The sequence below is a fragment of the Salarias fasciatus genome, chromosome 5 (assembly GCF_902148845.1).
Source record: "Salarias fasciatus chromosome 5, fSalaFa1.1, whole genome shotgun sequence".
NCBI lineage: Eukaryota > Metazoa > Chordata > Actinopteri > Blenniiformes > Blenniidae > Salarias > Salarias fasciatus.
The window spans coordinates 25,957,453-25,984,538 of record NC_043749.1 but is presented as its reverse complement, the minus strand read 5'-3'; the positions used below and the strand labels follow the sequence as shown (position 1 = coordinate 25,984,538).

The following is a 27,086-nucleotide window of genomic DNA, read 5'->3' as shown; positions in this document are numbered from 1 at the left end:
AAGAGGTTCCCGCTTTACGGTATAATGTCGCCAACAACCTTCAACCTTATATGTAAGTATTTATTTGGCTTAATTATTAATAATTAGCCTACATTAGTTTTCTCGTCTTTAGTTGAACAGATAAAACAGGAACTGGATATTTGACAGCCTCATCTCCAATAAAACAGATGAAGTTCACCTGCACTTTTAGAATCTTTTTCATAAACTCAGCTGTAATCAGAGAATGAATCAATCGACTTATTTACTGCTGCGGACATCTGCAATGATCTACAATGAGATGCATGCAGAGCGTTTAAGTAATCTCCATGACTATACAGATGTTGCATCTCATATGAAGCTTCAGTTAAGAGAAAGTGATGTTTTGATTCCCAGAACAGTGAATTATGTGACTGGAATGTCTTTGCCAGTATCACTATGAGCTTTCCATGTTCTGAAATTGATTGATTGAAAAAAATACTTGCAGTGTTGTCAACTGTTTCCAATCCAAGCATTTTGTCACATTGTTTGATTCACTTCTATTTTGCCAGACTTGTTGTAAATGTCCTTTAACTTGAACCATATTTTAGATGTTGAAAAATCTTGACTAACCCCAGCAGAGAACAGTGGCCCGAAACTTCTTCTGTTCTATCAATTACATTAATCAGCTTCATATTTTTGCTGTGGGCTCCCCCCATGGTTTTCATTATGGGAATGCTGGTGGTTAGAGCACTGGCTCCATGTGGACTGTCTGTCTGCGCAGCATGTCAGGGGCTGTTTGTCTCAAATTCCTCAAAATGAAGCTTCGATCTGTTATAGTAGGTATTTCTAACCCCACAATAATAAATAAGGAGCTTGAATAATGCGAGCAGACTGTTGGTGGTTACCTGCCACTAACAATAGGTCTTTCATACCTTATTATGTGTACAGCTGGAGGTGATGGTGATTACTGTTGTTTATGAGATGAGCAGCTGGATGTTGTCTTGAGATTCCCGTTCATCCCCACACGCAGAGGTTTTTCTGTCTGTCCTTGGAGAGTTACCAAAAGCGCAAATGCCTCTAAGATCACATTGCACTGCTGCTTCTTTGGCTGGGACTCCCGGTGTGGTGCGGTGAATGGTTTGGAGACAGGTCTGATGGCTAACCCAGACAGTCTCTATGTAAAGAGGACAAAACATCACAATTGAAGGCTTACCCCTATTTTACCTGAGGGAAAACGTGAGCAGGCTCCTCTTTAGTCTGACACTTGCAAGTGAGGACATGAGTTCTGCTAAAAGTTTGACTTTTTTTGTTTGTTTTAGTTTTTGTAAAAAAAATTCCGGAAAGATTTTCCCTCGTATTTTAACAATCTAAATTTTATTTTTGTAGATATTTCTCATTTCTCTTATTTACTTTTGAAATACCTTCCAAACATGTTCAGTTATCATGTTTCAGATTGATATTGAGTTTAAGTTGAAGGCATATACATTTCCCTGGAAGGTGATGCACAAGGAATTCCCCTTAAGTGTCTGAAAAAAATACCCAAACCAGAGATCTGGAATGGTAATGCGCTCACAGGCATTAAATCTGTAACACCTAAAAAATGCCTCATGCGAGTTTTGCGTACATATCTTCGCCGCTGTTTTAGTCATAAATGCTCATAAATTACAACGCTGCCATCTGTACACCTGTAACACAGCAGAGAACGCTTGACATGTTCAGTATTTTCTCCACTTCTAGGCCCAACGTGTGCCTGGAGAGGGAGGTGACGCTGGTCGCCCAGAGGCAGCCCTGCGTGCAGGCCTTCACACGCATGGTTAAAGTGTGGAAGCAGGGCTGTGTGGGGCAGTCATGGTGCATGGGCTATGAAAGGAGGTGAGTAATGCTCCCGTCTCCGTCTCCTCCTCTGTTCGGACTCTCCCCGCTATCCAAACACTCCCAAGCTCACCTGCAGGGGATGCAGTGCTTTGCTGATTAAGCTCTGGCTGGAGCAAGGCATTAATTACTGTTTCTGTGTGGTGTCCGTGACTCATGCAGCCAAAGAATTTCTCCAAGAGGCCATGATTCGTCCTTTAACGCCATCTCCAAACACTGTCTTCCCAGGCTGAGGTCTTGCTTTCTGATCTCCCTCTTCCTCTTGCCTCTTCATCTTTCGTGCTCTTGTTCTCTAATCACAGCTTTTAACCTGTCATACAGTTAAGTGCAAGGTGTAGCCTGACTTCACTGGGGTTACCAGCCATTTAGCACGCAGGCGTCTCCGCGGCTTGCATTCTTTTGAAGAGCAGCCCTAATGCTAACACATTAGCCCGTCTGTGGGAGCCTATCGCTGGGGTTTGTCACTGCGCGAGACGAGCACTCACGCTTGCTTTCTCTGCATTTCCAGAGTCAGAAGCTGCTTTGAAGGCAGCCAAGGCAACAATTATTCGTTGTAAACAAAACATGTTTCCACAATGTATAATGGACTTGGAAGCAATGAGAGGGGTCCCAAAGTACAGGGAGAGGCTCAGTTCTGTGAAGTGGAGTCTGACAGTCTCACACTTCAGCACCGTGTCCTGGAAGCCTGAGAAGAATCAGTGAACAGTGAGAGACTCACTGCCTCAAAACTCAGAAGTGTTTGGCCAGATTGCATGGTTTCTACGTGGAACATTTCAGATTATTGTCATTAATTCTAAAACACTTTCTCTTTGTGTACATGTTGCACATGCAAACACTCTGCTGGATTACAGTGATGGATGGAAAAAACAAGCAAGAGCTGCTTTGTCAATATCTAACCATATCTCTACAGTTGAAAAGCAGCAAAGGCTAAATACATTGTTACTGTCTGTACTTCTCTGTAATTTATTTGAATATTTATTTGTCTGTCAATTAGGTTTTACAATCTAACACAAAGCCATGCACTGTATGTGAATTTCACTATCAGTATTTTTCAAATTAGCCCAATTTTCAGGATTTAAAGCAATATATCTAATTCTCTATTCAAATTTTTGTTCCTCAGCATTTTGTACAAATGTGCAAAAAACATAAAATAGATTTTTAGTGATACTAGACCAATAACGGACATCGACACTGAAGCCTATTTAAAACAGCAACACATTTATTTCTTCTCAAGGCCTTGTTTAAGGGTAATGTTTACTGTTTTTACCGGGAAGAACAGAACTGGATGGTTGAACTCATTTCAGAGCACCTGCTCTCTTATTGGTATCACAGTGAAGATGTTGGATCAGTATTTTTTTTATTTTGTTTTTTGTTATTGCATAAGGATCTGCATTTCTGCCTTATGTGGTGTCCTACTCCCCCAAGAGGTGTCAAAGATCTTTAAGTGGCACAGCAGCACCAGAAATCTGTGTCTTAAGGAGATGCTATTTCCCAGTATGATTTATTTTAGTTTTTTTTGTTTGTTTATTTTTTAAATGCCAAAAGCTGTCATCAAAGCTGTTTATTACGTGAAAAAGATCAGGACATTGAAGGTGCACAATGTGGTTCAAATCTGTGAAGAGCGACTCATCCTTCACACTTTAACAACTTCTGGGTCAGTAAAGAATGTCAGCGTGTCTGATTGACTGACAGGTTTTTGTCTCGTTGACAGGACGGCGTACTACACAACTTACAAGCAAGTGTACAGACAGGACTATCAGACTGTGTACAAGTGCTGCCGCGGATGGTCTCAACTGAATGGGGAGGCAGGTTGTCTATACCGTAAGTATTTTCTCCCATTTGTCTTCAAAACTATTTTGAAATCACTGTAATACCTGTGTCTAAAATAGGGGATTTACAGGTGTGTGCACACTCTGGAAACTCAGTAGAACGAAATGTGTATCAGACATCACTGCACCACCGGTACAGGCCTCTAAATGACAAGGTTTCAGAGAGAGGGGTCAGAAAGGTCAAGAGGGGTTTGTCCATCCACGCTCCTGAGCAGATGTTATCAGTCAGTGCCATGTCTGCAGCACTTGTGTTGTTACAACACTTCAGCTATGGTCGGATGTTGGAGAATGTTCTCAAGTGCTGAAAGAGTTTAAGTGTTGACATTCGCCCTCACACTGGATTGACTTCGTAATATCTTGTTAAACACTCAAACTCAGCAGAAAACATTTTCTTTCTGATGATTCTACGGCCGTCCTGCTGTTTCCCATACGTAGCTGCTTCAGTGATCAACCTTTGCCTGGCTGGAAACACACTCCGCAGTCTGTAGTCGGCCTCCATACGATCGCACTGCGACCCACAATTTGGCCTACTTCCACATAGGCATGCCACTTTCCTCATTCAGAGGTGTGACGTGGCGCTATAGGTCAGAGGATTGCATTATGGGTAAGAATACAGACAAAGCGTGTATAGTATTGACACCGACCAATGACAGCCAAGGCCTTCCAAACGGGACCGACTGATGACGGACAGAGCACCTGCTGTTTTCCACTGGAAGAACAAAGAAAAGCAAGAATGAATCTCCCCGTGGCTTCCATGTATGGAAAAGTAGTACTGTTGGTCACACTGACGCTGCCAGCAGCTCATCTCCTTCTGGATAAGCTTCGAATCACACCGCCGAGACCAAGAAGCTGCTTTGATGGGATTTTACAGCCAGTGATCCAGATCGCATAGCCTGCATACCATAGGCAGACCCCGGCAAAGCCTTCCTGTAAACAGTGTGTCCCCGGATCATAGACTGACAGCAAAGTTCTCACTTCCCTGTCCTTCCTCCTCACCTGGAACTGATCCATGTGCTTAATGCCCGGGCCTCACACTCAGTATTGGCAAATTACTCCCTGAGATAGCCCTGTGATGGGAAGTGGATGGGATCGGGAGCAGGAGAAGATCTCCTGGATGCCGCTGTCATCAGTGTCTTATTAAGACTTTCTGTCCACTTCAAAGAGCCCTTTGTGTTCAGGCAGATGAGTACAGTATTAGATTATAGAAGGAAGCGTTACACTATCTGCTCCACGACGAAGTCTGGTTTGTTTTAAACACTCCCAGAAATGTCTTAAAAAGACATTCCTCAAAGGACTGCCCACTATACCGTCACCAACGCCAGACAGGGAGGGCGGCTGTGTTTCTCTGTTTCGCGTGACAATGACTGCTCTCTTCCGCATGAGGCGCAGCTTTTATCTCTGTAACCAAAGACGTGGCAGCACTTTGAGATGGGACAAACTAATCACCCTTTTCACTGAGCCATTGAACCAGGATAAAAGGAAGCTCGCACCACAATCCTCCTACTCCTGCACACTTTGCTATGCACTATCTGTACTGCACCTCAGTCAGCACAATGCAATCTCTGTAGCTGTTTTCAACAGCACCTCCAACGTCCAAAAGGGAAAATCAGCTCTGCAAAATGTACAGCTTTAGCAAATCCTCTGAAAACCCCCAAATGAGGGGAAGATGGAATGCTTTGTGCCGAGATAGTGATTTAGTGTCTGGTATTTTTGAGCTTGCTTTATGTCCCCTGTTGTTGCTCTTTCTGCTCCCTGTCTGTATGTGTGTGTTCCATCATAAAATCATCCAGCCAGTGTAGGGTAATTAGGCTAATGACCTCTTGGTATTGTGAGGTAGTTGAGCGGAATTGAGGGTCTAATCGTGTGTTGTACCTACAAGCCGAGTAGTGTGTCGGTTGGTCCTTGCTGTCCTTTCGCCACACTTCACCTGTGTTTTGTGTCTCCAGTTGTTTCCATCTGTTGGGCATTTTTGAAATCTAACATTTCAACGGAGCACTCCAGGATTCTTTTGCCTGTGTAATTATTCACATATTTGAGAAAGACTAAACTTCTGCACGTCTTTTTTTCCTACCTCTCTCGCTCCTCTCTCTCTATCTCTCTCTATATCTTTCTGTTTCAACCTATTATCATATCTTTATGAAGGTTTATGCATTCTCACTGATGAAATGGGATTTATTCAGAATTCTTTAGATGTTTTTAAATGTCTGATTTTGGGCTTCCAAGTTCTGATGCTGTCAAAAGTATTACACAAAGAACACTCGGAAGAGAAAGTCAGTCTGAAGGACTGAAGCTTTGTTAAATTCTTTTTTAGCTTTTACCCAGGTATGCCATTATGTGAATGTAGTGCTTCAGGTATTTCTACAATACCATGAAATGTCTTTGTAAAGTCAGCCCTGATGTGGAGGTGGAATGCGTTGTCTGAAAAAGATGGCGTCTCCAAAGTCCAACTGAGGTGACTTTTGTGTTTTAAGAAGACTCGTTTTTGCTGAATGACTATCTGGTTCCTCTGCGTCCAAAGAGTTCTTGACTTTTGACTTTGTGATGGCGACTTCCACCACTTCAGTGTTTGGAGGAGCACTCCATCAGAGGTTTGAACCTTTTCATTCAGCAAGCGGCCGCAGGATGCATGAGGATGTACGCGGTTGTGCCCGGAGTGAAAACGAGCAGTTATGTTGATTGACGGCGACAATAACCTACGGGACAGGCCCCGAGGAGCAGGGACAATGGCTTCTCCAGTTTGTCGTCCTCGTTAACTGCTGAATAGGAACTGGCCCCCTTTTGTGATCAGACTGGCGAAGGTAGCTACATGTGCGACAGTCCCAGGAACCAGGAAGAAGGAAATGGTCCCCTGTCCATCCATGGGTGGTCTTTTTAGTGTGTTTGAGTGCGCCGTGGCACAAGCAACAACTGTTCCGTCGAGAAATGGACCAAAGACAGACTAGACATGACACAGTGTACTATTTTACAAACTATGTTGTCATGTAGATTTTATGGGTCATCGGAATCAAGCTTTCCTTTACAAACTGTCTTTCTGATTGATTTATTTACACGAGTCAAAGTTAGTGAGTTCAACTATTTGTTACTGTCTCAGAAATTAAGCTGTGAGCAAAATTCAAAAAAGCAATCTCAACATCCCCAGGTGTACTGAATGCTGTTTGTGTGTGAAGACTGAGAAACAATTGGCCCATTTGTCCAGTGAGCCAACAAAAGACACCGTCTCATTTGGCTTGCGCTACAGTTGTATGTGCAGCTGAATGACAATAAAGTTAGATTTGATATGAAGTAAACATTTTCAAAATACGTGAGTGTTTCAACATGGCAAATTTAGTGAGTTGGTTTCAAGACTTGTTAAACAGTGTTAAATGCTTCAGCAGGAGCATGTGGTGGTTTGTTTAATTCAGAGTCTGACCTTGTACCAACTCTGGGCGGGAGATGGTTTCATGGACGAGTGGGCTTCCAGGTCATTGAGAAAATGAATCTAGAAGCATTGCAAATGCTTCAGATATTCTATGTACAGCCACATATTTCAGGTTTTATTTGCAGTGTATTATTGTTTCTACTTTGAGTTGACCTTGTGTCAGGCTCAGACCTCATGTCGACTTTTTCCAAGAAACTTGTCAAACATGATGTGACAAGGCTGCTCCTGGTTTTTTCCACAAGCACTTTTTGAAATGACACATTCCTCTGCACAGCAAAAGCGTGATTTGCTGCTTCAAAGTACAGTGCTTGGCTTCTCGCTACGCAGCTGTGGCACCCAGACGGAGTCCTGAGCGCTGGCCTTTGTGTCTGCGGAGTGCCCCAGAGTGGGCTCCCCCCCGGGTCACACTCTGGGGGCCAAACCGATCGACGGAGCCTAAACAAACACGGGGTGCCTCCGTGCTGACGTGGTCGTCCCCTCTCAGAGGACGCCCGGTCGCCGGTTTTCAGTTTGTCCGTGCGAGTCGCTCACCCCGGCTCCGTCTGCCTCTTCTTTCCGTGGAAGCCGCTAATCCTCTCAGAGAAGGTGTCTTTGTAACAGAGCGGGAGCTTCACAGCAACGGATGACAGCGAGTTTTATGCCACGCTGCATGCCACATTAAGAAATTATTTCAGGGAAGATTAAACCGCGTAAGGGGCTCAGGAAGGGGGCAGCCCGAAAATGCTTTGGTTCGCTGCCAGCAGCTTTGTGTCTCACGTCTCTGATGAGGGAATGTACATTCCCCTTGTTGTCGCTTAGTCATGCTACAATGAAGTGACTCCCAGAGACATCTGACCTTTTACTTTGTTGCTGGTGATTTTGTTCATCTAAGGCTTTTTTGCAACTGAATTTAGGAATTTCTCATTAATTTGATCTCTCACAGCTGGTGGTCGTGGCATTTCCCAGAACAAAATAAGTCTAGTTGAAACAGCGTAATTAAATCTGACCACTCAGGACTGTTTTTTTCTGCTCTTCTGTCAGCTCTCACTTTCACCACATCAACATTCCCTGCCATTATATAATGACAGAAGCAGAGATAGACATGTTACTGGATCATGTCATGTACAGACAGTCAGTCAGGAGGACCTGGAAGTCATCATGGGGAGATTATAGAAGTGGTTAGCTGGTATTCCTGTAGGAATAGAATTTCGTTGGCTTCCCACATTGAGCACGATGTAGAATTACAGTCTATTCAACACAACGTGAATGTATTTACAGTGCTGAGTGGGCTTCTCGTGTGTTTTCCTGTGTTTATGTGATGAACGGACGCAAGCAAAAAAAAAAAAAAACAAGTTTTGATGTCTTTTTTTTAGGGTTGTGCGGCTTATCGAACCGAGTGCATGAGCGTGTGTCTGCCTGGTGTAAACACTGTGGATGGTCCAAATGTTGAGCAGGTGTCTGAGGACGGTGCCAGATGACAGGCGGATGTTTAGTCTGAGTGCTGGTCTCCACAGAGCCATTCGAACTTGCCGAGAGACATGCGTGAAATTGCTACGGCTCATCCGTGATTATTAGAGAGACCACTTCGTCCCATTCATCTTCTTTGTCTGGAAATGTTACGTTATTCTCCACAGTGGAGCTGACACGGCACAGCTGAGGGCTGATATACTCAACTCATCTTAGATTCATTGTCCCTGAAGTCTTTTCACATTTCCAAAGTCGATCAGCTACTTTTTAATTCTACATGAGACGTTCCGAACATGTGGAGATCTAAGTTTTTGATTGGATTGTCTATTCAACTGCTGAGCTAGCAAATGAATGAGTGACTTGTTACATCGGAATTTTTCTAAAAAAAAGAACTGAAAGTGCTTGTTCTCTTAAAGTTCAGTTTCACTGTCACAAACCAAATTCAGACTGATGTTTGTGATGATTTTTACTGCATTGGGTAGAATTCCTACATAGTAACCATATATGGCGGATCGATGGCTGTAGAACCAGCAGCGAATGCTGTGATGATTGATCATGCTGCCTGTCGGTGGATTAGATAGGAGCAAAAAGCAAATCTAGCAGGACATTTGGCTTTCAGAAGAAACACTGTACAATCGTCTTGGAGTGGTGTTTGTATTTTCTTGACAGTTCTTTTTAAATCTGTGTCCACATGTTGACAGAACAGCAGTGATAGGCATCAATCCTGTGGAGCTGTCATCAGTAACCACTGTGCTCTGCTGAGCAGAGTGCAGACAACAGGCCCGACCCAAACAGATGTGTCTCATCTGCTCAGGAAAATTAGCCTGAACACAGTTCAGGTACACAAAAAGGCATGGAGACACATGTACCGCGTGTTCACACAGTTTGAGTTTGAGGTTCTGTCGTGATTAATGTGAGTGTTGTGCGACTCTGTGGAATGTGACGGCGGACCTTTTTTTAGCTGGATTTACATGTTTAGAGCTACGTAGCGATTCCCCTCTGTTTGTGCGTCCTGGATTCTTTGAATTTCACGTCTTAACTAGCGCTCGCAGTTTGGCTTGCAGAGATTTATGGGCACAGGGTCGCTGGTTTCCGAGAGATGGATGAGACACACCTGCCCTGTGGCTCACCGAGGCACATCTGTACGATCACAGTTTATGACAATGACCGAAGGTTCAGTTCATCAATCTGGGCCGTTTTCGGGCGACCTTTGATGGCGGTCGTGAGGAGGCAAGACTGTAGTTTCCAGTAAAAGTCATCCAGGCTGTTGCTGCCAGTCATATTTAACACTCTGAGCTGGTTTTTTAAAGTGTCTTTCTGTTGGCTTGAGGCCTGCCGGTTCTCTCAAAGCCAGCGGTGGATTCCTCTTTCATTGGTTGGTGTGAACGGAGGAGAATCACAGGCCGTCTTCAGACAGGAGTTAACAGGCTTGATGATAAGTTTTGATAGAAGGAGGCCAGTGTTTGAAAGCACACACATCAACAGCTCATGACAACAACCAGGTGTCTTTGCTTCTCTCATCCATTTGTTCTGTCTCTCCTCTTTCTTGCAACCTGGCGTGCTCACGTGCAGCGGTGTGTAGTTATGGCGTGTGCTTCAACGGCGGTCAGTGTCGAGAAGGATCCACTCAGCTTTGCGACTGTCCTCCAGGGTTCAACGGCCCCAGCTGTCAGTATGGTGAGTACAAATTCGAACCATTCCTGTTGGAAAAGTGACCATATTTGGCACCTCAAACATTTCTTTTTTTGTTTTTTCCAACCTGACTTGATGACAGTCACTGAACACATAAATAGCACTTTGTGTCCCTGCGATGGTTGTAAGTGCTTTATAAATAAAGACGGATTTTAAGAAGGATTGGAAAATAGTGCCGAACCTGAAGATAAATGCTGTTTTTGACAACTTGAGAAAATTGTGGAAAACCAAAACACTTTTGCTTTTTTACGTCTTAAAATACCTCATGCTGGTGTCATGGCACTCAGCTTACTCACTCCCACACAGAGCACCTGACTGATGCATCCAAAAGAAATTATGAGATTAAGCTTGATTACTGCAAACATAAAACTCAAGCACATGACCGTGCATGAGTTTTCGTTTGGGCCAATTCATTCAGTATATCACATTGAAGGTGTTTTTTTTTTTTTGTTTTGTTTTCACTTACACCGCATTATAATGTAGGACAACAGTACTCAAAGGTGTGAAACTGGATGTAACAAGATCACACAAAATTTTAAATTAACCCTTTTCGAAAGAATCTTGAAGCCATACTTTTTAAAGTAAATCTGGTTTAAGTTTTTCATGATGATTTCTTTTTCTTTACATTTATATATGAGACAGATTTAATCATACTTTAATTAGTAAGTCACAAACAATTCACAAAGAAATAAAAAGGAGTGTTGAAGTAGCTCCAGCAACATCTTTGGGGAACAAAAATTCAGTTTCCAAATGAGTACTGTATGAATCAGCTATTCTGAACTGGTGGGCCACTGATCTGCATGTGTCTGTGCAAAATGGAAAGAAAATACTGAAAGAGAAATCAATGTAGCGTCGTCTATGTGCAGTCTTATCAGGAGGTGGCAATATTACATGTAAAATAACAAATCAATCACAGTTTCAAACTATAGAAGACAAATAAAGTCTGTTTGTTTCCACTAATGGAGCATCAAGAACGTGTGTTTTCAGTGGTAATGTGTTGGCATGTCACAGGATGAAGCTATTAAAACTGAAGCTGGACTTTCGTGAGTGGAGATCAATTATGTTTCATATCTCTCTGTTAGAATAGGTTGAAGCCATTGAAGTCCATAGTTTTTTAATTTAAACGCAGCTGATTGAGGAGAAAAGGGAATATTTCCACATAGCCTTTGCTGATCATCTTGGAATGTTCCTTGTTTAAGTTCAAACTCGGTTCCAAACTACATTCTATCTGATTGGAATGATATGAAAAGCAAAAAAATTTTTCTTGATTTGGGTCACAGTGAGGGTTGATGTTTGGTCCCAAAGCCACTGCAAAAAATAATGTACTCACAACCCCTAAACCCCTCTCTTTGCCACCTGCTATTTTTATGTGCATTTTTCTTCCGAAGGTGAGAATGAAAAAATGTGTCCTGTTTTTATGCGACTGCTGCGATTTGCCATTATTGCAGGGTTCTTTAAATTGTTGGTTTTAAATTACTAATATTGTATTATGTGGTTTGATAACCAACAACAGTTAAAGACTGAGTTTTGAAACTCTTCATTGGAACTGATTGGTAACTTGCCATTTTATTAAAAGTGCTTCTTTTTTTGTGGCTCTTCTGGATCCGGCGGTTCAGATCCATTACGAGCGGCTCGCCAAACCTGCCTGCTCCACTCTGTTTAAGCGATAGCCTCTCTGTATGAGCGAATAAGAATCTCCCCACATCAGCAGTTGGCCTGCCCGCACACCAGAAGCTCAAATATTTTATCAGCAACCCCATTGTTGAATTTGAGCTGTTGAAGTAAAACAGTGGCGAATTCTGTTGCTTTTCAGATAGCACCACACGACAGGAAATTCCTTTTAAGTGTCAATTTTTTTTTTCTTTTTTTTTGTGGAGTCATCCACGTCTCCCTCGCTGTAGGACCTGCCAGACAATGCAGACTTTGTTGCATAAGTGGAGTTCAAGCATCGGGGACAGAATCACACTGTTCTCCTGTTTGATCTGACCTACAAACATCATCCTTTTGAATTTGTCTGCCTACCAACGCTGTGACCAGCTCGTGATTTCCTTCAGAACTCTCCAGTGCAATGTGTAGTTTCATGACCCCTCGTCGCGTTTCCTCCTCATCTCTTGATCAAACCTTGGGAAATGCAGCAGTGACAGTTTCTCTATACGTTCAGAGCTCTGTGTGCAGCTAAGCCGCGCTGGCTTACTTATGATTACTTCATGCTTGAATAAAAGAGTTAATCAATGCCCGGCGAGGCGCTGCCCAGAGCAGCTTAAGACCATCCAGTGCCTCAACAAACTGGCTCTGAGGGGCTTAAGGGAGGTTTTTGAGAAGATTGAAACCACCTGCTGCATATAATGCTTACTGATCAGAGCCCATGGTAGAAAACACCACATAGATTCACTTAAAAATGAGTATTAAACACTGTCAGAGGTGGAATCACTTCAGCGTGAAGACATGGCGCTCTGAACTCCAGATGAATGACAGGATGGCGCTAAAAGACGACGTGGATGTATGCGATTGCTTTTATGCCCTGTACATGCTAGGGATGCCTGCCCTCTATGAATTCTACCAGAAGCTCATCCATCATCCTGATCAGAGCAGTCCTGCATGTTTCCCTGACACATAATGATATATAGGCCTGTGACCAACGGCTCAAAAGTGCTTTAGTTTTTGAGATACCCCTCCCGGAGGTAGAACCAAACACAACATAGTTTTTCCTCATCTCTAAGGCCCCCCACATATGAAATGGATTCTTGTATAAAAATATTTTAATGCAAAAGTGGTAAAATTGACCTATATTGTTATACACCCACAGACAAAAAATGAAGTCTGTTCGTCTGGAGATTGAAGCATATAAACCCATGTAGATTCACTATGGAAGCACCAGAAGGTCTATAACTTGGCACAGTGAAAGCCAGGATATCCCTACACATTCTAGAAAAAACAAAATGTAAATATCTGAATTCAAATAGGAGAAATAGTCATTTTAACACATGCCTACAATAGGCGAGAATGGAAATCTATGTAGAATATTCTCTTTACTTTTTAGTGGCTTTCTAATGGAAAGTCATAACAACACATATGAGGGCTTGTTTGAAAGCTGCCATTCTACTGAATCCAGCAATACCAATTGTGTACTGGTATCTTGTGTACTCATCGAGTTATCTCACAAAAGGTGTGAGGTGTCCCAAAAGAATAAAATGCCAGAGAGACACAGAGACAAGGAAATGTCTTTTTAATTGAATTGTTTTATTCAAAATAAATGCTCCTATATCTAAACATAGCTAAAGCCAATGTGTGTGTGTGTGTGTGTGTGTGTGTGTGTGTGTCTTTGTGTGTGTGTGTGTGTCTTTGTGTGTGTCTGTCTGTCTTTGTGTGTGTCTTGTTTTTGTCCGTCCATTAAGGTGTCTCGGGTCAAGAGGGGAGGTAGGTCTGTGGGAAACATAAGCATCTGTATATCACTCATCCACATTATCGTCAAAAACAACATGGCTCATATTTGGGCAATCAGGGAAAGGGCAAGCGCAAAACTCTATGCAGGTCAAGCCTACTGCAAGTCCAAAATTGTCCATCTTTTTGAAGTCACTCAGATGAGTCTTCAGTTTGTTAAAAGCTGTTGCCTTCCCAATTCTGTACAAGCTGCTTGTGGTATCACAACCTGTGAAGGCGTGGCGTGCAGGTAGACATGCACAAAATGCTGCACCAAGATTCTTTGCAATTGCACAGACTGGGACAAACCTCTCCCTTGGACCGTGTCCAGAGTGCATGAACACCGTTGAAGATCAAAATATTCCTTGACTGGAATAATACACAAGCAAAACCAGCACGTCTGTATCATCACATCTGACGATGACCCAAGAATGAGACTCTGCTGCACGTACTGCATGGAATACCAATCTGGTGTCAACCTCTTCCTGGTCACTATGCAGTTCTGTCAACCTGTCAACACCTGAGTTGCTGACCACCTTGACCTCCTCACTATTTTCAAAGCCACCTGTCAAAATGACTTTTTTCTCTGAGGATTTTCTCTCTGGCCCTGTATTGACTATGTAGTTGCTCACAAAGCTGCATAGAGCAGCATTGTTACCACTGACCTTGATCTGCTTGCTTGGATGGTGCCTCTTCTTTGTCTTTCCAGGTCTTTGATTGAGTGTGGAGGATCAAATCTGGTCAGTTACTATTGCAACAACACATCATCAGTAGGGTAAAACTAACCTGTCTCACGACGGTCTAATCCCAGCTCATGTTCCCTATTAGTGGGTGAACAATCCAACGCTTGGTGAATTCTGCTTCACAATGATAGGAAGAGCCGACATCGAAGGATCAAAAAGTGACGTCACTATGAACGCTTGGCCGCCACGAGCCTGTGGTAACTTTTCTGACACCTCCTGCTTAAAACCCAAAAAGTCAGAAGGATGGTGAGGCCCCGCTTTCACGGTCTGTACTCATACTGAAAATCGAGATCAAGCGAGCTTTTGCCTTTCTGCTCTACGGGAGGTTTCTGTCCTCCCTGAGCTCGCCTTAGGACACCTGCGTTACCGTTTGACAGGTGTACCGCCCCAGTCAAACTCCCCACCTGCCACTGTCAAGTAATCTTCGAAAGAGCACATCTGACTCCATATGAGCCTGTTTAGATGTACCGACTCCATCAGTTTTTTCATATCTTTGAAGATTGCACACTGTTTCCGTTTCTCAGGATCCCAGACGTTCTTTGTTCTAGATTTTGACAGGCGTTGTTTGATGAAGATGCCAGCCTGCTCAACACCATCTTGGAGGAAACTTGAGAGCTCTTTAGCAACTTTCTCAGATGCAACCTGACCACTTGCAATCTTTATTAGTTCTTCATGGATAGTATCAAGATCAAAGGGCTTCTGTTTCTGCTCCACAGTTTCCACTATTTGCTGTATGTCTCGTTCATCCCTGTCCATTCTGGAAGCTCCATGTCCTTTGTGTACTGCAGAGCCTTTTGCATTAGTATCACAAAGGTCTTGCATGGCATCCACATATGCTGTGGTCTCATGCCTCATCATCAACCACCTTGTGAGAGCCCCCTTACATAATGTGAAGCCAACAAGGCTTGACCTGCATAGAGTTTTGCGCTTGCCCTTTCCCTGATTGCCCAAATATGAGCCATGTTGTTTTTGACGATAATGTGGATGAGTGATATACAGATGCTTATGTCTCCCACAAACCTACCTCCCCTCTTGACCCGAGACACCTTAAAGGTGTAATACAGGATTTTCTCAAAAAGACGAAGCCAAACATCTGTTACTCACTTTTTGAACAACGCGCATGTGCCAGACCATCCGCCCGGCTCTCCTGCTTCTCCCAGGAAATGTGGAAGCGTGCGAGCGCCATCTCCTCTTCTCCAGGTGTGCACGGCTCTGTTTACAGTTTTTGCGATCCGCCTCGCTCATACATGAAGCATGTTTTCCGAAACAGTTAGAGTTTCATTATGTCAGACTCGCCATTGGTAAGTACTAGCTCAGAAGCTCACGGCTTCATAAACACTGTGAATGCGCAAAAGGGAGAAGCTTATTGGGTGCAAGCACGTAGAACCGCCTTACAAAACCAGCTCGTCAGAATGATTGACAAACAGACCCACCAGTTATTTAGGTGATCCACCCGGAAATCAAAATCCTGTATTATACCTTTAATAGACAGACAAAAACAAGACGCACACACACACACACACACACACACACACACACACACACACACACACACACACACACACACACACACACACACACACATATATTGGCTTTAGCTATGTTTAGATATAGGAGCATTTATTTTGAATAAAACAATTCAATTAAAAAGACATTTCCTTGTCTCTGTGTCTCTCTGGCATTTTATTCTTTTGGGACACCTCACACCTTTTGTGAGATAACTCGATGAGTACACAAGATACCAGTACACAATTGGTATTGCTGGATTCAGTAGAATGGCAGCTTTCAAACAAGCCCTCATATGTGTTGTTATGACTTTCCATTAGAAAGCCACTAAAAAGTAAAGAGAATATTCTACATAGATTTCCATTCTCGCCTATTGTAGGCATGTGTTAAAATGACTATTTCTCCTATTTGAATTCAGATATTTACATTTTGTTTTTTCTAGAATGTGTAGGGATATCCTGGCTTTCACTGTGCCAAGTTATAAGACCTTCTGGTGCTTCCATAGTGAATCTACATGGGTTTATATGCTTCAATCTCCAGACGAACAGACTTCATTTTTTGTCTGTGGGTGTATAACAATATAGGTCAATTTTACCACTTTTGCATTGAAATATTTTTATACAAGAATCCATTTCATGTGTGGGGGGCCTTAGAGATGAGGAAAAACTATGTTGTGTTTGGTTCTACCTCCGGGAGGGGTATCTCATGTTTCTGCTGCCGCGGTCACAGGCCTAATATGACGGCACAGAGTGGTGAAGCGGGGATAAATCAACACGGGGGGAATGATGCCCTTCACTCTTTATTATTGTTATATCCTTTATTTAACCAGGTAAAAGCCTCATTGAGAAACAAAGTCTGTTTTGCAAGAGCGACCTGGCATGGCAGCAGCAGGCAGTTACAACATTCAATAAATACAGTACATTCATACATATTACATTACATTACAAGGGGAAAAACAACAAGTGGCTCTGGAGACAACGGCATGATGGACGCTGAGGAAGTAAAACAGTCGCAGTGACCAAAAGTATCTCTTTCACAGTCCTTTAGCAGAGATTTAAATTCCCCAATAGTGAGCAGTTCTGTTAGTCTTCAGTCTATTTGAAGAGTATTCCATGAAGATGGGGCAGCATATTTAAAGACCGTCTTACCCACTTCTGTTCTGACTCTGGGAACGGTCATTTTAACGAAATCCTGGCAGCGCAGTCCAAAGTTATTTCTTGGCCTGATCAAGTATGTGGTCAAATATGAACGAAGCAGCCCGAGAATAGTTTCATAAACGAAGAGCTGCCAGTCAGGTTGTCTACGGACAGACAGGGAGGGACGGTTTGCAGCAGTGTGACCACAACCAGTGATGAACTGTAGAACTCAGTGATACACACAGTTCAGTTTCTATAAATGTTTTTCAGCAGCATTCATAAATAGCAAATCACCGTAGTCCAGTGTAGGTAAAAACATGGTGGCGATTAGATGACCTCTGACCTGTGTCCTGTTTCTCACATCACATTGCATGAGAAAAACAATGTGGAAATGTTGTACTGTTTTCAGTTTCAATCTAATCGAAGAAGAATCCAGTTCAGAAATATACTTTGTGGTCAAAATCCAAACAGCTTTGCCAATTTTGTGGACAGAATTTAAATGATTTATTTTTGTAGCCATTTTAAAATGCCAAATAAAGCACAGATGTTGGATTAGGAGGGCAGTTTGAGACTTGGGTATTCAGTTTTCACGAGTCTCTGGGGGATTTATAACTTTTTCATATTTATCTTAGTCTTGTTTTAGATTGTTTTTCCAGTGTATCCATCACTGTAGTGACACACACTCATCCTGTAAGCTCGGGGTATTTATTTTTACGTTTAGTCATGAGCTTTTACTCACTCACGATAATGCCCATTGATATTTGTGTGCAGCTTACACTGTTTGGCATCAGTGCAGCTATCAATTACCTCCCCCTCAGGCATGGAGAATCTCCAGTATTGTCCTTTACGGTGAATGATAGCCGTCGTCAATAGCCACACCCCGATCCTCCCTCCATTGGAAGCCAGCAGTCCGTAAACCCGGCGGCGGTTCTATTGCTCAGTGAGCGGCACTGAGTGGGCGGCAGGCCGACGGGAGCGGGGCTGTCCGTGCGTCCGTCACTCCTGACCAGGGGCGACCCTGCAGATGACGGGGAGCAGGACAGAGGCACGCATACACTCACAGCTGCTGCTCTTTGTGGTCCCGCATGTGCCAAACGCAGGTCACGACGGAGCCAAGAGGCTCGAGGGCAAAAGGAAGAGCGGCAGGCGGAGAACAAAGTGGCTCCTCTAAGAATGAGCAATAACATCACTCTAATGAATGACGCTGCTCGTTTAGTGACAGGGTCTGATATATTGTTTAGCCATTCCAAAGATCGCTGTGGTGGTCGAACGCACACTGTTTTGCTGTAACTCTGTCACGTTCTGGAGCTGGATAAATAACCGCAGCGGTCGCACATGCCGCTCTCACGAGCTGCTGTTTTAATGTGGCGGTCTGCATGCGGTCCACACGCATCAGGAAAACCGTCAGGCCGCACTTCTTTTGTCTCGGGCGGTGTTTACATAGAAGATGAAGCCTCAGTGGAGGATGTGCTGCCACACTTCACTCAAAGACTCAATCACCGTTTAATCGCCGCAGATGGTTCGGAGCAGCATTCCTCGGCTCTCGCATGCGGTGTCGCCCCCGTCAAGCACGTTTCATGTGGTCCGTCCGTGTTTGTGTATAGCAACTGGAGGGTGTTTATGTCTTTCAAAGGGGCCAATTAGTCCCCTACTTTCAATAGTTGTCTGAGGCCGTCATCTGTTTTGCTTTTTAGTGGCATTGTGCCTCCGTGATGTATAAGACAATAATTACTGGTGGTTTTTTTGTTGTTGTTTTGACGTTTAACTATGTGGTAAAGCCAGAGCTGATGCCACAGAGCCCTTTGAGTCCGCAGAGCCATAGAAAGTAAACCACATTTTCTAATGCCTTTTTTCCTGTTTTAGCCTCACAAACAACGATAATTTGACAGACGATCCTATTTAACACAACTTCACATGACGGGTAGAGACTGGGTTTGTCAACAACACCTTCTTTAAACCTTAAAAACACATTCTGACAGGATTTGGCTTGCAAAACTTCTCCCAAACTGTGTATTGTAACAAGGAAATATTGATTTCCGGAAAGCCAGAAGCAGAGCTCATACATGCACAGGACTTCTGCATTATAGCAATCATAGACAAGAGCTTGAGCTTCTTATCACTGCCAAAAACAATCACTCGCTCATTCTTTTTGACAACTCTACAGCTCAAAAAAATCCAGCTGTTCTACTTACAAAACAGATAAAGTGATAGTCTTCTGTGGCTATGTCATACATGTAAAGGTACGTGAATAATGCTGAGTGTGGTGATCTCTGAATCGTGTGTTTTCTGCAGGATCCCTTTACTGATATTAAGGTTTATGCTCCAGAAGTCTTACTGGTGACCCATCTGCAGTGACATTCAAATCAGCAAGCTCGCTTTCCTAACCTGTATTTCACAGTATTTGATGTTATATGTGCTTGAAGCTTATGTCACAGGTTATGTCAAAAAACGTTATTGCAGTAAATATTTGTCGACCACAAGCCAGTTTATCCCTGTGGGAACTTTTCTGACACCTCCTGCTTAAAAACCAAAAAGTCATAGAAATCATGAGATATTTGGCACTATTTGCACTTGTTAATATTCTCTTGTACAGTCTCTAATTACCTGTCATTTTGAAATAATATGTAGCATAAACAGCCTCAGTGCATCCGTTAAGTGGCTGGAAAAGTTAGTTTTTGCCTTTGCTGGCAGTATTTGTTCCTGTGATGCTGTTTTATAGTTCGACATTATTTTTAAAGTTAATTTGGATGTATTAGAATAGACAATATTAGAATAGACAATATTAATTTAATAGGAATTTAAGTGGCACATGTGTGACAAACTGTTCTTAAAGTCGGCGGGGCAGCAGCCGTTCTCAGAGTCCTGCCTGGTCTTTATCTTCAGTCGCTGGGTGCCTGGAGTGCTGTGGATCCAGCCTGTCATCGGTAGACAAGTGGTATCCTCAGAGAGCAGCAGCTCCCAGAGCGATCAGACCTCTGGCAGGGCAGATGTCTTCATACCGGCGAGACATCTGGGCTCAGCTGCAGACAGACACAGACGGACCAACAGGCGACTGCAAGGCTTTCAGCTGCCTGTTTTTTTTTTTGTAACATGAAACTTTATCTCCTTAGTTCAAGCGCCTTTAATATCTTTTAAAGCTCCTGCTTGTGCCGTGGTCTGAGGTGAAAGGTAAAACACAAGTTATCTAAAAACATGAAGTTGATGGATTACAGTACTAATGTACTGAAGCCAAAGGAATTTTGATAAACATGAATTGAGGAGACAGTGATGTTAAAGTCTCTCCAAACAGGTACAGATAAGTGTTTTTTTTTTTCTTTCCCAGAGATTAAACAGTGTTTGTTCATGTCACGCTGAAAGAGCTCTTTCTCTCTTACAGTAACTGTACAGTAACTCTTATATTTTTTATGTTTCTGAGCCATAGCTTCATATGTTGGCGCGGTTTGCGGTCGCTGCCACGCCAGGAGGACCAGCCTGTTTGAGACGTCACTCCAGACAGACCCCGACGACTCTCAGCATTATCACTGTTCTTTATGACTTCCTGGCCAGATGGCACTTGTTACCGTATCATTCCAGCTTACTTACATTCATCCACACAGATTAGGAATTACTCAGATAAAGATTCTCGCTGTGATTTATGATCCCATTTGCTAGAATCAAAGAGCTGAACTGCCCTTGATATTTTATTGGATATTTGATGTTTTAATTTAAAGGTGGTACTGCTGGTGCAGTTAAAAGTAGCTTTTCCATCTCATCTCATACCATTTTGCACATGCGTGCATGTCCTACATATGCAGGTATTAATTTTCCTGAGACTTTTATCCATGAATTGCAGAGAAAGCTTTGAGTGTTTTGTCTTTAAGGTTCTGGTTTGGCTCCTAAAGCCGTGAATAATGAGGTCAGTTGTTGGTGTGAAGCCTCTCGGTGCGTGACGTGAGCTCTCCTCAGTCTGGTGGGCGCGCTGCTGAGGGAAAAGCTCAGTGGGAACTCACAGCCGCCAATGTGACAGACTTAAATGTTTTTTCTTCTCCAACCTGTCTGAGGATTCTTCTTATTGCTTCTCTCAACCTTTGATTAAAATGTTATGTAATGTCAGACAGTTTCCCAGGTCTCAACTGTATAATGACAGTGGGCTGGAAAAAAAACCCCCCCGATTGTAGTAATTCACTCAAATCCTGTATTTAAATACATTTTTCGTAATTTGGTGTTTATGATACTTACAGTAATGTAATTCGATGCTCCTTTGTGCTTATAGCGAAACATTTTAGAAAAAAAACTTCAACTGCAGGTTTGAAAAAAAAGTTCTCTAACACAATCAACCCATTCAGTATCATCTGTTTGTGACATTACAGGACATAAAGTAGCTTAAATGATCTTCTGAAACATGAAAAGGTTGCTTTCTCGGCTGAAAAAGGTAATTTTTACACTATTTTTGCTTACAGTCACTGTAAAATTTATTATGCAGGCATAATGAATGATGTTTTCACTGATAAAGACAGATATCCTTTATTTTTAATTTACAGTGAATCCAGTGTACCATGTAAAATAACATTTTGTCAACATGCTTGCATGCAGCAGCTTGCAATTAGAATATTATTAATTTATTATTCCTTCACTGATAAAATCAAGTTACCAGAGTAAAAAAAAAAAAAAGGTTACATCAGTTCACTTCTTACTGCTTACCTTACTTATTTGATGCACCACATTTACTCACATATCAGTTCTAAACACATACAGCTGATAAAATGCAGTCCTCATTGAATTCAGTTTGTGTTTTCTTTTCTCTGTGAGTCTGACTGATCTGGCTCTGACTTCTCTGTGAAGTGAAATGCTTGTTAGCGTGGTTTCAAGGTCGGGACAGAAACCCTGGAGCTATTGTGAGAATTTATTGTCTTGTTAAAGGTCACTTGTTGTGTTGCACGCAGCCTTTGATGTACACAGACTCAAACAAGGGTCATGTGGTCAAACACCCTTAACATTGAAAACGTCATTAGTGTTGCCCTGCAATGTGATGCAGTAAAACAAAAAAAAAAAAGCTGTAAAAACACAAAGAGCTAATTGAAATGTCAATCATGGGTTTTCTGTGGTGCGATGCCTCTTTAAAAGGATTTGATTTTCAACATAAAGCTGAAATCTCTTGCAAATAATTTGAAAATCTCACATCTTCATCTGTTCACCGTGAAGCTTACATCTGACGGGGTTCACTTGTTGTTGTTTTTTTCTCTATTGCCTCTGGCTGGTTTTCTCTGCCTTCATTTGCTGACTTCCATAGCTTTCAGTAAACTTTGGCGTATCTAAATGCTTCAGTTTATCCTCGGATGGATGTGAAGTTTGTGTGTTTTGCTGTCGTCGGCGACGGTCGGTTCAGATGCTGCTCGTCGCTGCAGCTTTGTTCTTCCTCCAATAGCTGCTGGACGCTGCAATTATTTAAGGTCGACATTAGCCTGTTGTAACCTGCCCTCCTGCCACTCCCCTTCTCACCTCAAACAAATGGAGACATGGGTGATTATCCTGACGCCGGTCTTGGGGGGAGTTTTACATGTGTGAACTTTTGATAAATGTGCATTTTTGTGGGCAGATAATGTTCCTGTCTCTGATTTGTAACACACTCAGTTATACAGCTAAGGTTTATTCCTGCTTTGTTGATTGTTACGCCTGTAAAAAAAAAAGTGAACTAAAACATGTTTTTTTTATGCTTTGTTGTTTTTTTTTTTAATGGCTACCTGATTTATTGGAATTCAGCATTATTGCATGATCAACATTGACAGTATAGATATCGCAGATTACTCTTATCAGCAATAATCTGTGTTGACAGTGGGTCGTATTTCTCTTCAGTATTCATCATAACAGGTGGGAAATGGTGGGAAAATTCCTGTATTCCTGTAAGATGGTCAACGAATATCTTTTCTTTTCAAATAAGAAGTGCAAATACACTAAATGAAAAACAGAAGTCTAAAACTGAACCAAGAAGAGAAAGAGCACTGTTATTTGGACGTAAAGTCCAAAACTACAGAGACATGAACATCATAGAGTCGAGTGTTTAATTTATTGCCGTTGATATCACGACTGGCCTTCATGTCTGTGCTTCAGTCTTTAACTTTATGTGTGTTTATTTGCTTTAAATGTGTTTATTTGTTGTTGTTTCCAGTCCTGCAAACTGACTGATCACAAACCATCACAGTTGTCATTAGCACGGCTGCGTCCTCAATTAAGCCTAATTAAAGTCATTCAGGTGACAGCAGTGACTTTGGCGCTCTCCCTTTGTCTTCAGACCATCAGGAGGGAGTGGAGGGGTCAAAGGTCGAGCTGCTGTGTGATCTCGGTCTGTGACTCCTCGGAGTGGGCCGGACTCACGGGAACCGGGCGGCGGGAGAGTCGCACGGCGCCGCTCCGTTCTGAAAGCTCGGAGTTCGTTCCAGTGCAGGAGCCTCCTGGAGGCTGACAGTGATGGGAGAGAGCAGCGGCGACGCAGATGGTATCCGTCACGTTTAGTGGCTGCAGGTTCACGTGGGTCATGCAGTAAAGAGGAAGATCCTTCCTCCGTATGGCAAAACCATCTCACACTTCCTGCAGCAGATTAGCGAGGGAAGAAATTTAATGTTCCTCTTCTTAATTTGCAGCGTAACTGTTCCCTTAAAGTTTAGGACCACTGAGGAATGTTATGAGGGAGCTGCCAGCGCGGAGACCCTCCCCGCTGTAAAAATAAATCCCTGAACTCTGACTACCATCAAATGGTTTCTACTTGGGATCAAGAAAAACATTTGCAGAACCTCCATGCTGTGCTCGCTAAGCACTTAAGAGAGGAAATGCCCCCAAATGAAATTCACGTGTGGACCGTGGTCTGCAGATAAGACAGCTTCACTGCCGCAGCTCTGATTTAGTGCATGAGTCCATTGTTTGACTTGACTGATCATTTTATGGGGCTTTCTGTGCCTGAATGGAGGTTCTGCCGTTCAGAGCCAGCGGACGCTTTATGAGCTGATGGAGGTGGAAGACGTCCAGAGGCAGGCTGGTGTCATGAAGATGCTGGAGGAATGTGAGATTTACAGTGATGCTCCACAGACTGTCAGGCACAGTACTGTAATTTTGACAATGGATGTGCTTTCAAAACAGAATCTGATTACAAGCTTGCAGTGACTGGAGAAAAGTGCCGTTCCACCTCTGGCAGCTTCATCACAGACGCAATTACAGTTACATCCAACATTAACGCCGACCTCTTTTCACAAAGAGAGTGCTGGTCGCGTTGAAATATGTTTAACAGAGGCTCATAAGTCACTCGGTTACCTGTCATTTTGATCAACAGGAGCATGACAGACCATAAAGCCATGGGACTGCAGAGCCGTGAGACGCCCAGCTGCAGCAGTTTGTCACTCATGACTGGTGCGTCCATCCTCCACTGAGAGGTCAAAGGTGCCGGACATCAGGGCTTTCAGCCCTATAAAGGCTTTATAATGACTACCACATTGGTTTTGATGCTCATCATCATATTTAGATCAAAGGTTTCTTCTATTTTTTATTGAGACAGACGGTTAATAGCTGACACTGACATTGTAAATGTAAAGAAAATCTCTGGCCGCCTGAATGTTTCTCAGGATTTCCTGTTTTCTCTGTGATGGGTTTAACAGGCTGCAGCTGAAAAGGCTGAGAACAGGTTGAAGTCTGCTTTCTTACTTTACTTACAGAACACTGAAAAATGCTGAGTTAATGCAGAAGCAAACAGAAGGTGAAAAAAAACAAAATGCTAATGAGATCTTGTTTTGGAATGGCGAATAAGGTCAGCTTGTGACAATTCACTGCTTTTGATGTTTAGGACCTTTTTGTTACGGCGTAAACCCCCCCAGCCATAAATCTGACTTTAAATGGGCCATTCAGAGCCACTGATGTGTTCTCCTTGTTTTTGCCATTCGAAGGTTGAATCCCGTTCTTTCAGTATTGTTAGCAGGCAGCGCAGCGAGACTCTCCCCAGAAAGTGGCGACACTGAGAGCAACAGCAGCTCCGCATCAGTGTTTCCTCAAGCAGGCTTCACTTCTCTGTCATCAGCAGCTTTTTCTCAGCCTCTTTCTACCCTCCATCACTGCTTATTCAGTTGGAGAATTAAAAACTTGAGGATTTTTTTCATTTTCCTTTTTATCTGATATATTTTCTGTGTGTCATTGTCTAACCCAGTGATCCCAGACTACATGAAACTGTTATTACAATGATGATAAACCAAATAAAGTAGAATAGAAATCATTAAAATTTCAAAACTAAGGCCAAAAAATAATAGACCAGAACGTCATTGAAAAGAACTGCAAGCTAATATGCATGTGCAGACAAACTGTACAGTATGATACACTGAGCATAGTAGCTTTTGGGGGGAATAAAAAACTTAATGCATAGTTGTCAAGCTTCAAGTAATTACAGTTAATTTTGTATTTGGGTGAGTTATACTGAATATAAAGATAAAAAAAAAAAACATTGAATCCATCAACTCTCTATCCCACTTTATCCATCCTATATATGAATGAATCTGAGTCTCCTGCATCTGTAACTAATCCAATTGTTTCTCTATATCAGTTCTGCCTCCTCTTTATGTCAGTAATAGACTTTTTTCTTCTCTCTTGAATCGTACTCTCATCTCTTTGGTAATTGGCTTTAAAAGCATTTTAAACTAAAGGTCCTAGGATTCATGCGATTTAAACTGATGTAGAGGCCATCATTCAGATTCAGCAGACTGCATTCATGGAGGAGGCTCGACTTCTTCACTTTTCTGTAGTGCTTTTCTGCTTTTCAGGGGCAACAAATGAAGGAAAACTGTTCACACACCCCACACACAGTGAAGTTCTGTTTAATTGTGGGTGAAATGCAATCCAGCAAGCAATCATCCAATTAAATGTATTTAGCGCTGCAGGACCCGCCCCCATTGTTTCAGAACCTTCTGACAGTACTACCCCGTTACCAGAGACTCTGGAGGGCTTGCCAGTACGTCACAGCCTCCTTTAGGGACATTTAAGATGAATTTTCCATTTCAATCAATTATTTTATAGCTGCTCAAGTCACATAAACGGTGGCGATGGAGGAAAGTCGCACAAAACGAACCGCTTAAGACTTTGCACAATGCAGTGTTAAAAAGCATGTGCCACCCGGAAACTCTGCGAGATATCAGGGTTTAACGACGGGGGAGAGCAGATCTGTGCCTGTGAAGTCAGGAAAGCCTCTGCTAATGAGAGGGAGCATGTCGCAGGGGAAGGGTGGGGTTTCATCACTGCACACCTACTTGCCACTGCATCCTGTGCAACACCCTAATCTTCTGTAATTGTAGCGGGTTCAGGCTCCCACCCTGGCCGCTCATTAGGCTCTTTACAACATTCCTGATGAAAGGTCGACGCTGGTCACGCTGGGGGAAAAGGGCACCGAGCCCTGCATAAATCAGAAGTGACAAGAGTTTGCAAAATACAGTTGAAGGAATAATCGGCGTGGAGCGATTCTTTCATCTGCCTCCGGCACCCTGATTCTCCACGTCGGTGCCACCTTTTATTTTCAAAGAGACGTCCGTATCTCCATCTCACTGTGCCTGCGCTTCCTTTGTTCTCCTTATCAGCCCCTCGTGAGTCAATCGCTTCACTTCTAATCTCTGTTGTTCCTCCGAGGAGAACATTACTTCCACCGTTGTGTATTATCTCCATATGGAAGCGGCTCAGCCTTGGGGAGCGTTTCGCCCGGCAGCGTCCTCCTTCAGCGCGCTGCCAGATCGGCCGATGTTTCCTGAGGTGTGAAAAGTACATGCTTATCTGAGAGAGATGCAATTAGACAAGGTCAGTAGCCTTTTCACATGCTGAGGATGTTTGTTTCATTCCGACGGTAGTTTGAATCTCTCTTTGCTGTCGTCGGGCTCTTTATCTCATCCGTCGGTACAGGGTTTCCTCCCCGAGCGTGTCGAACCCCGTTTTTGGTAAGATAAACTTAGAACGTGAAAAGAGTATATGGTTGTAAAAGAGAGACACAAAGATAATTGTGTTCAAGAGCAATCCATCATTAATAAATACAGTTTGAGCATAAATATAATTCTCTAAAAAATTCAAAAATGAC

General features: G+C 42.9%; 1 protein-coding gene across 1 annotated transcript in view; it reads left to right on the top strand.

The window, feature by feature from the left end:
• The first annotated feature begins 1,669 nt into the window (after positions 1–1,669).
• The window catches only part of megf6b (multiple EGF-like-domains 6b), a 64,622-nt gene continuing 39,205 nt past the window's right edge, over positions 1,670–27,086 (top strand). The window contains exons 1-3 of the mRNA XM_030091135.1: positions 1,670–1,830; positions 3,542–3,651; positions 10,096–10,200. Of these exons, the coding sequence (XP_029946995.1) occupies positions 1,670–1,830; positions 3,542–3,651; positions 10,096–10,200 (376 nt within the window). The remainder of the gene's footprint in view (positions 1,831–3,541; positions 3,652–10,095; positions 10,201–27,086) is intronic.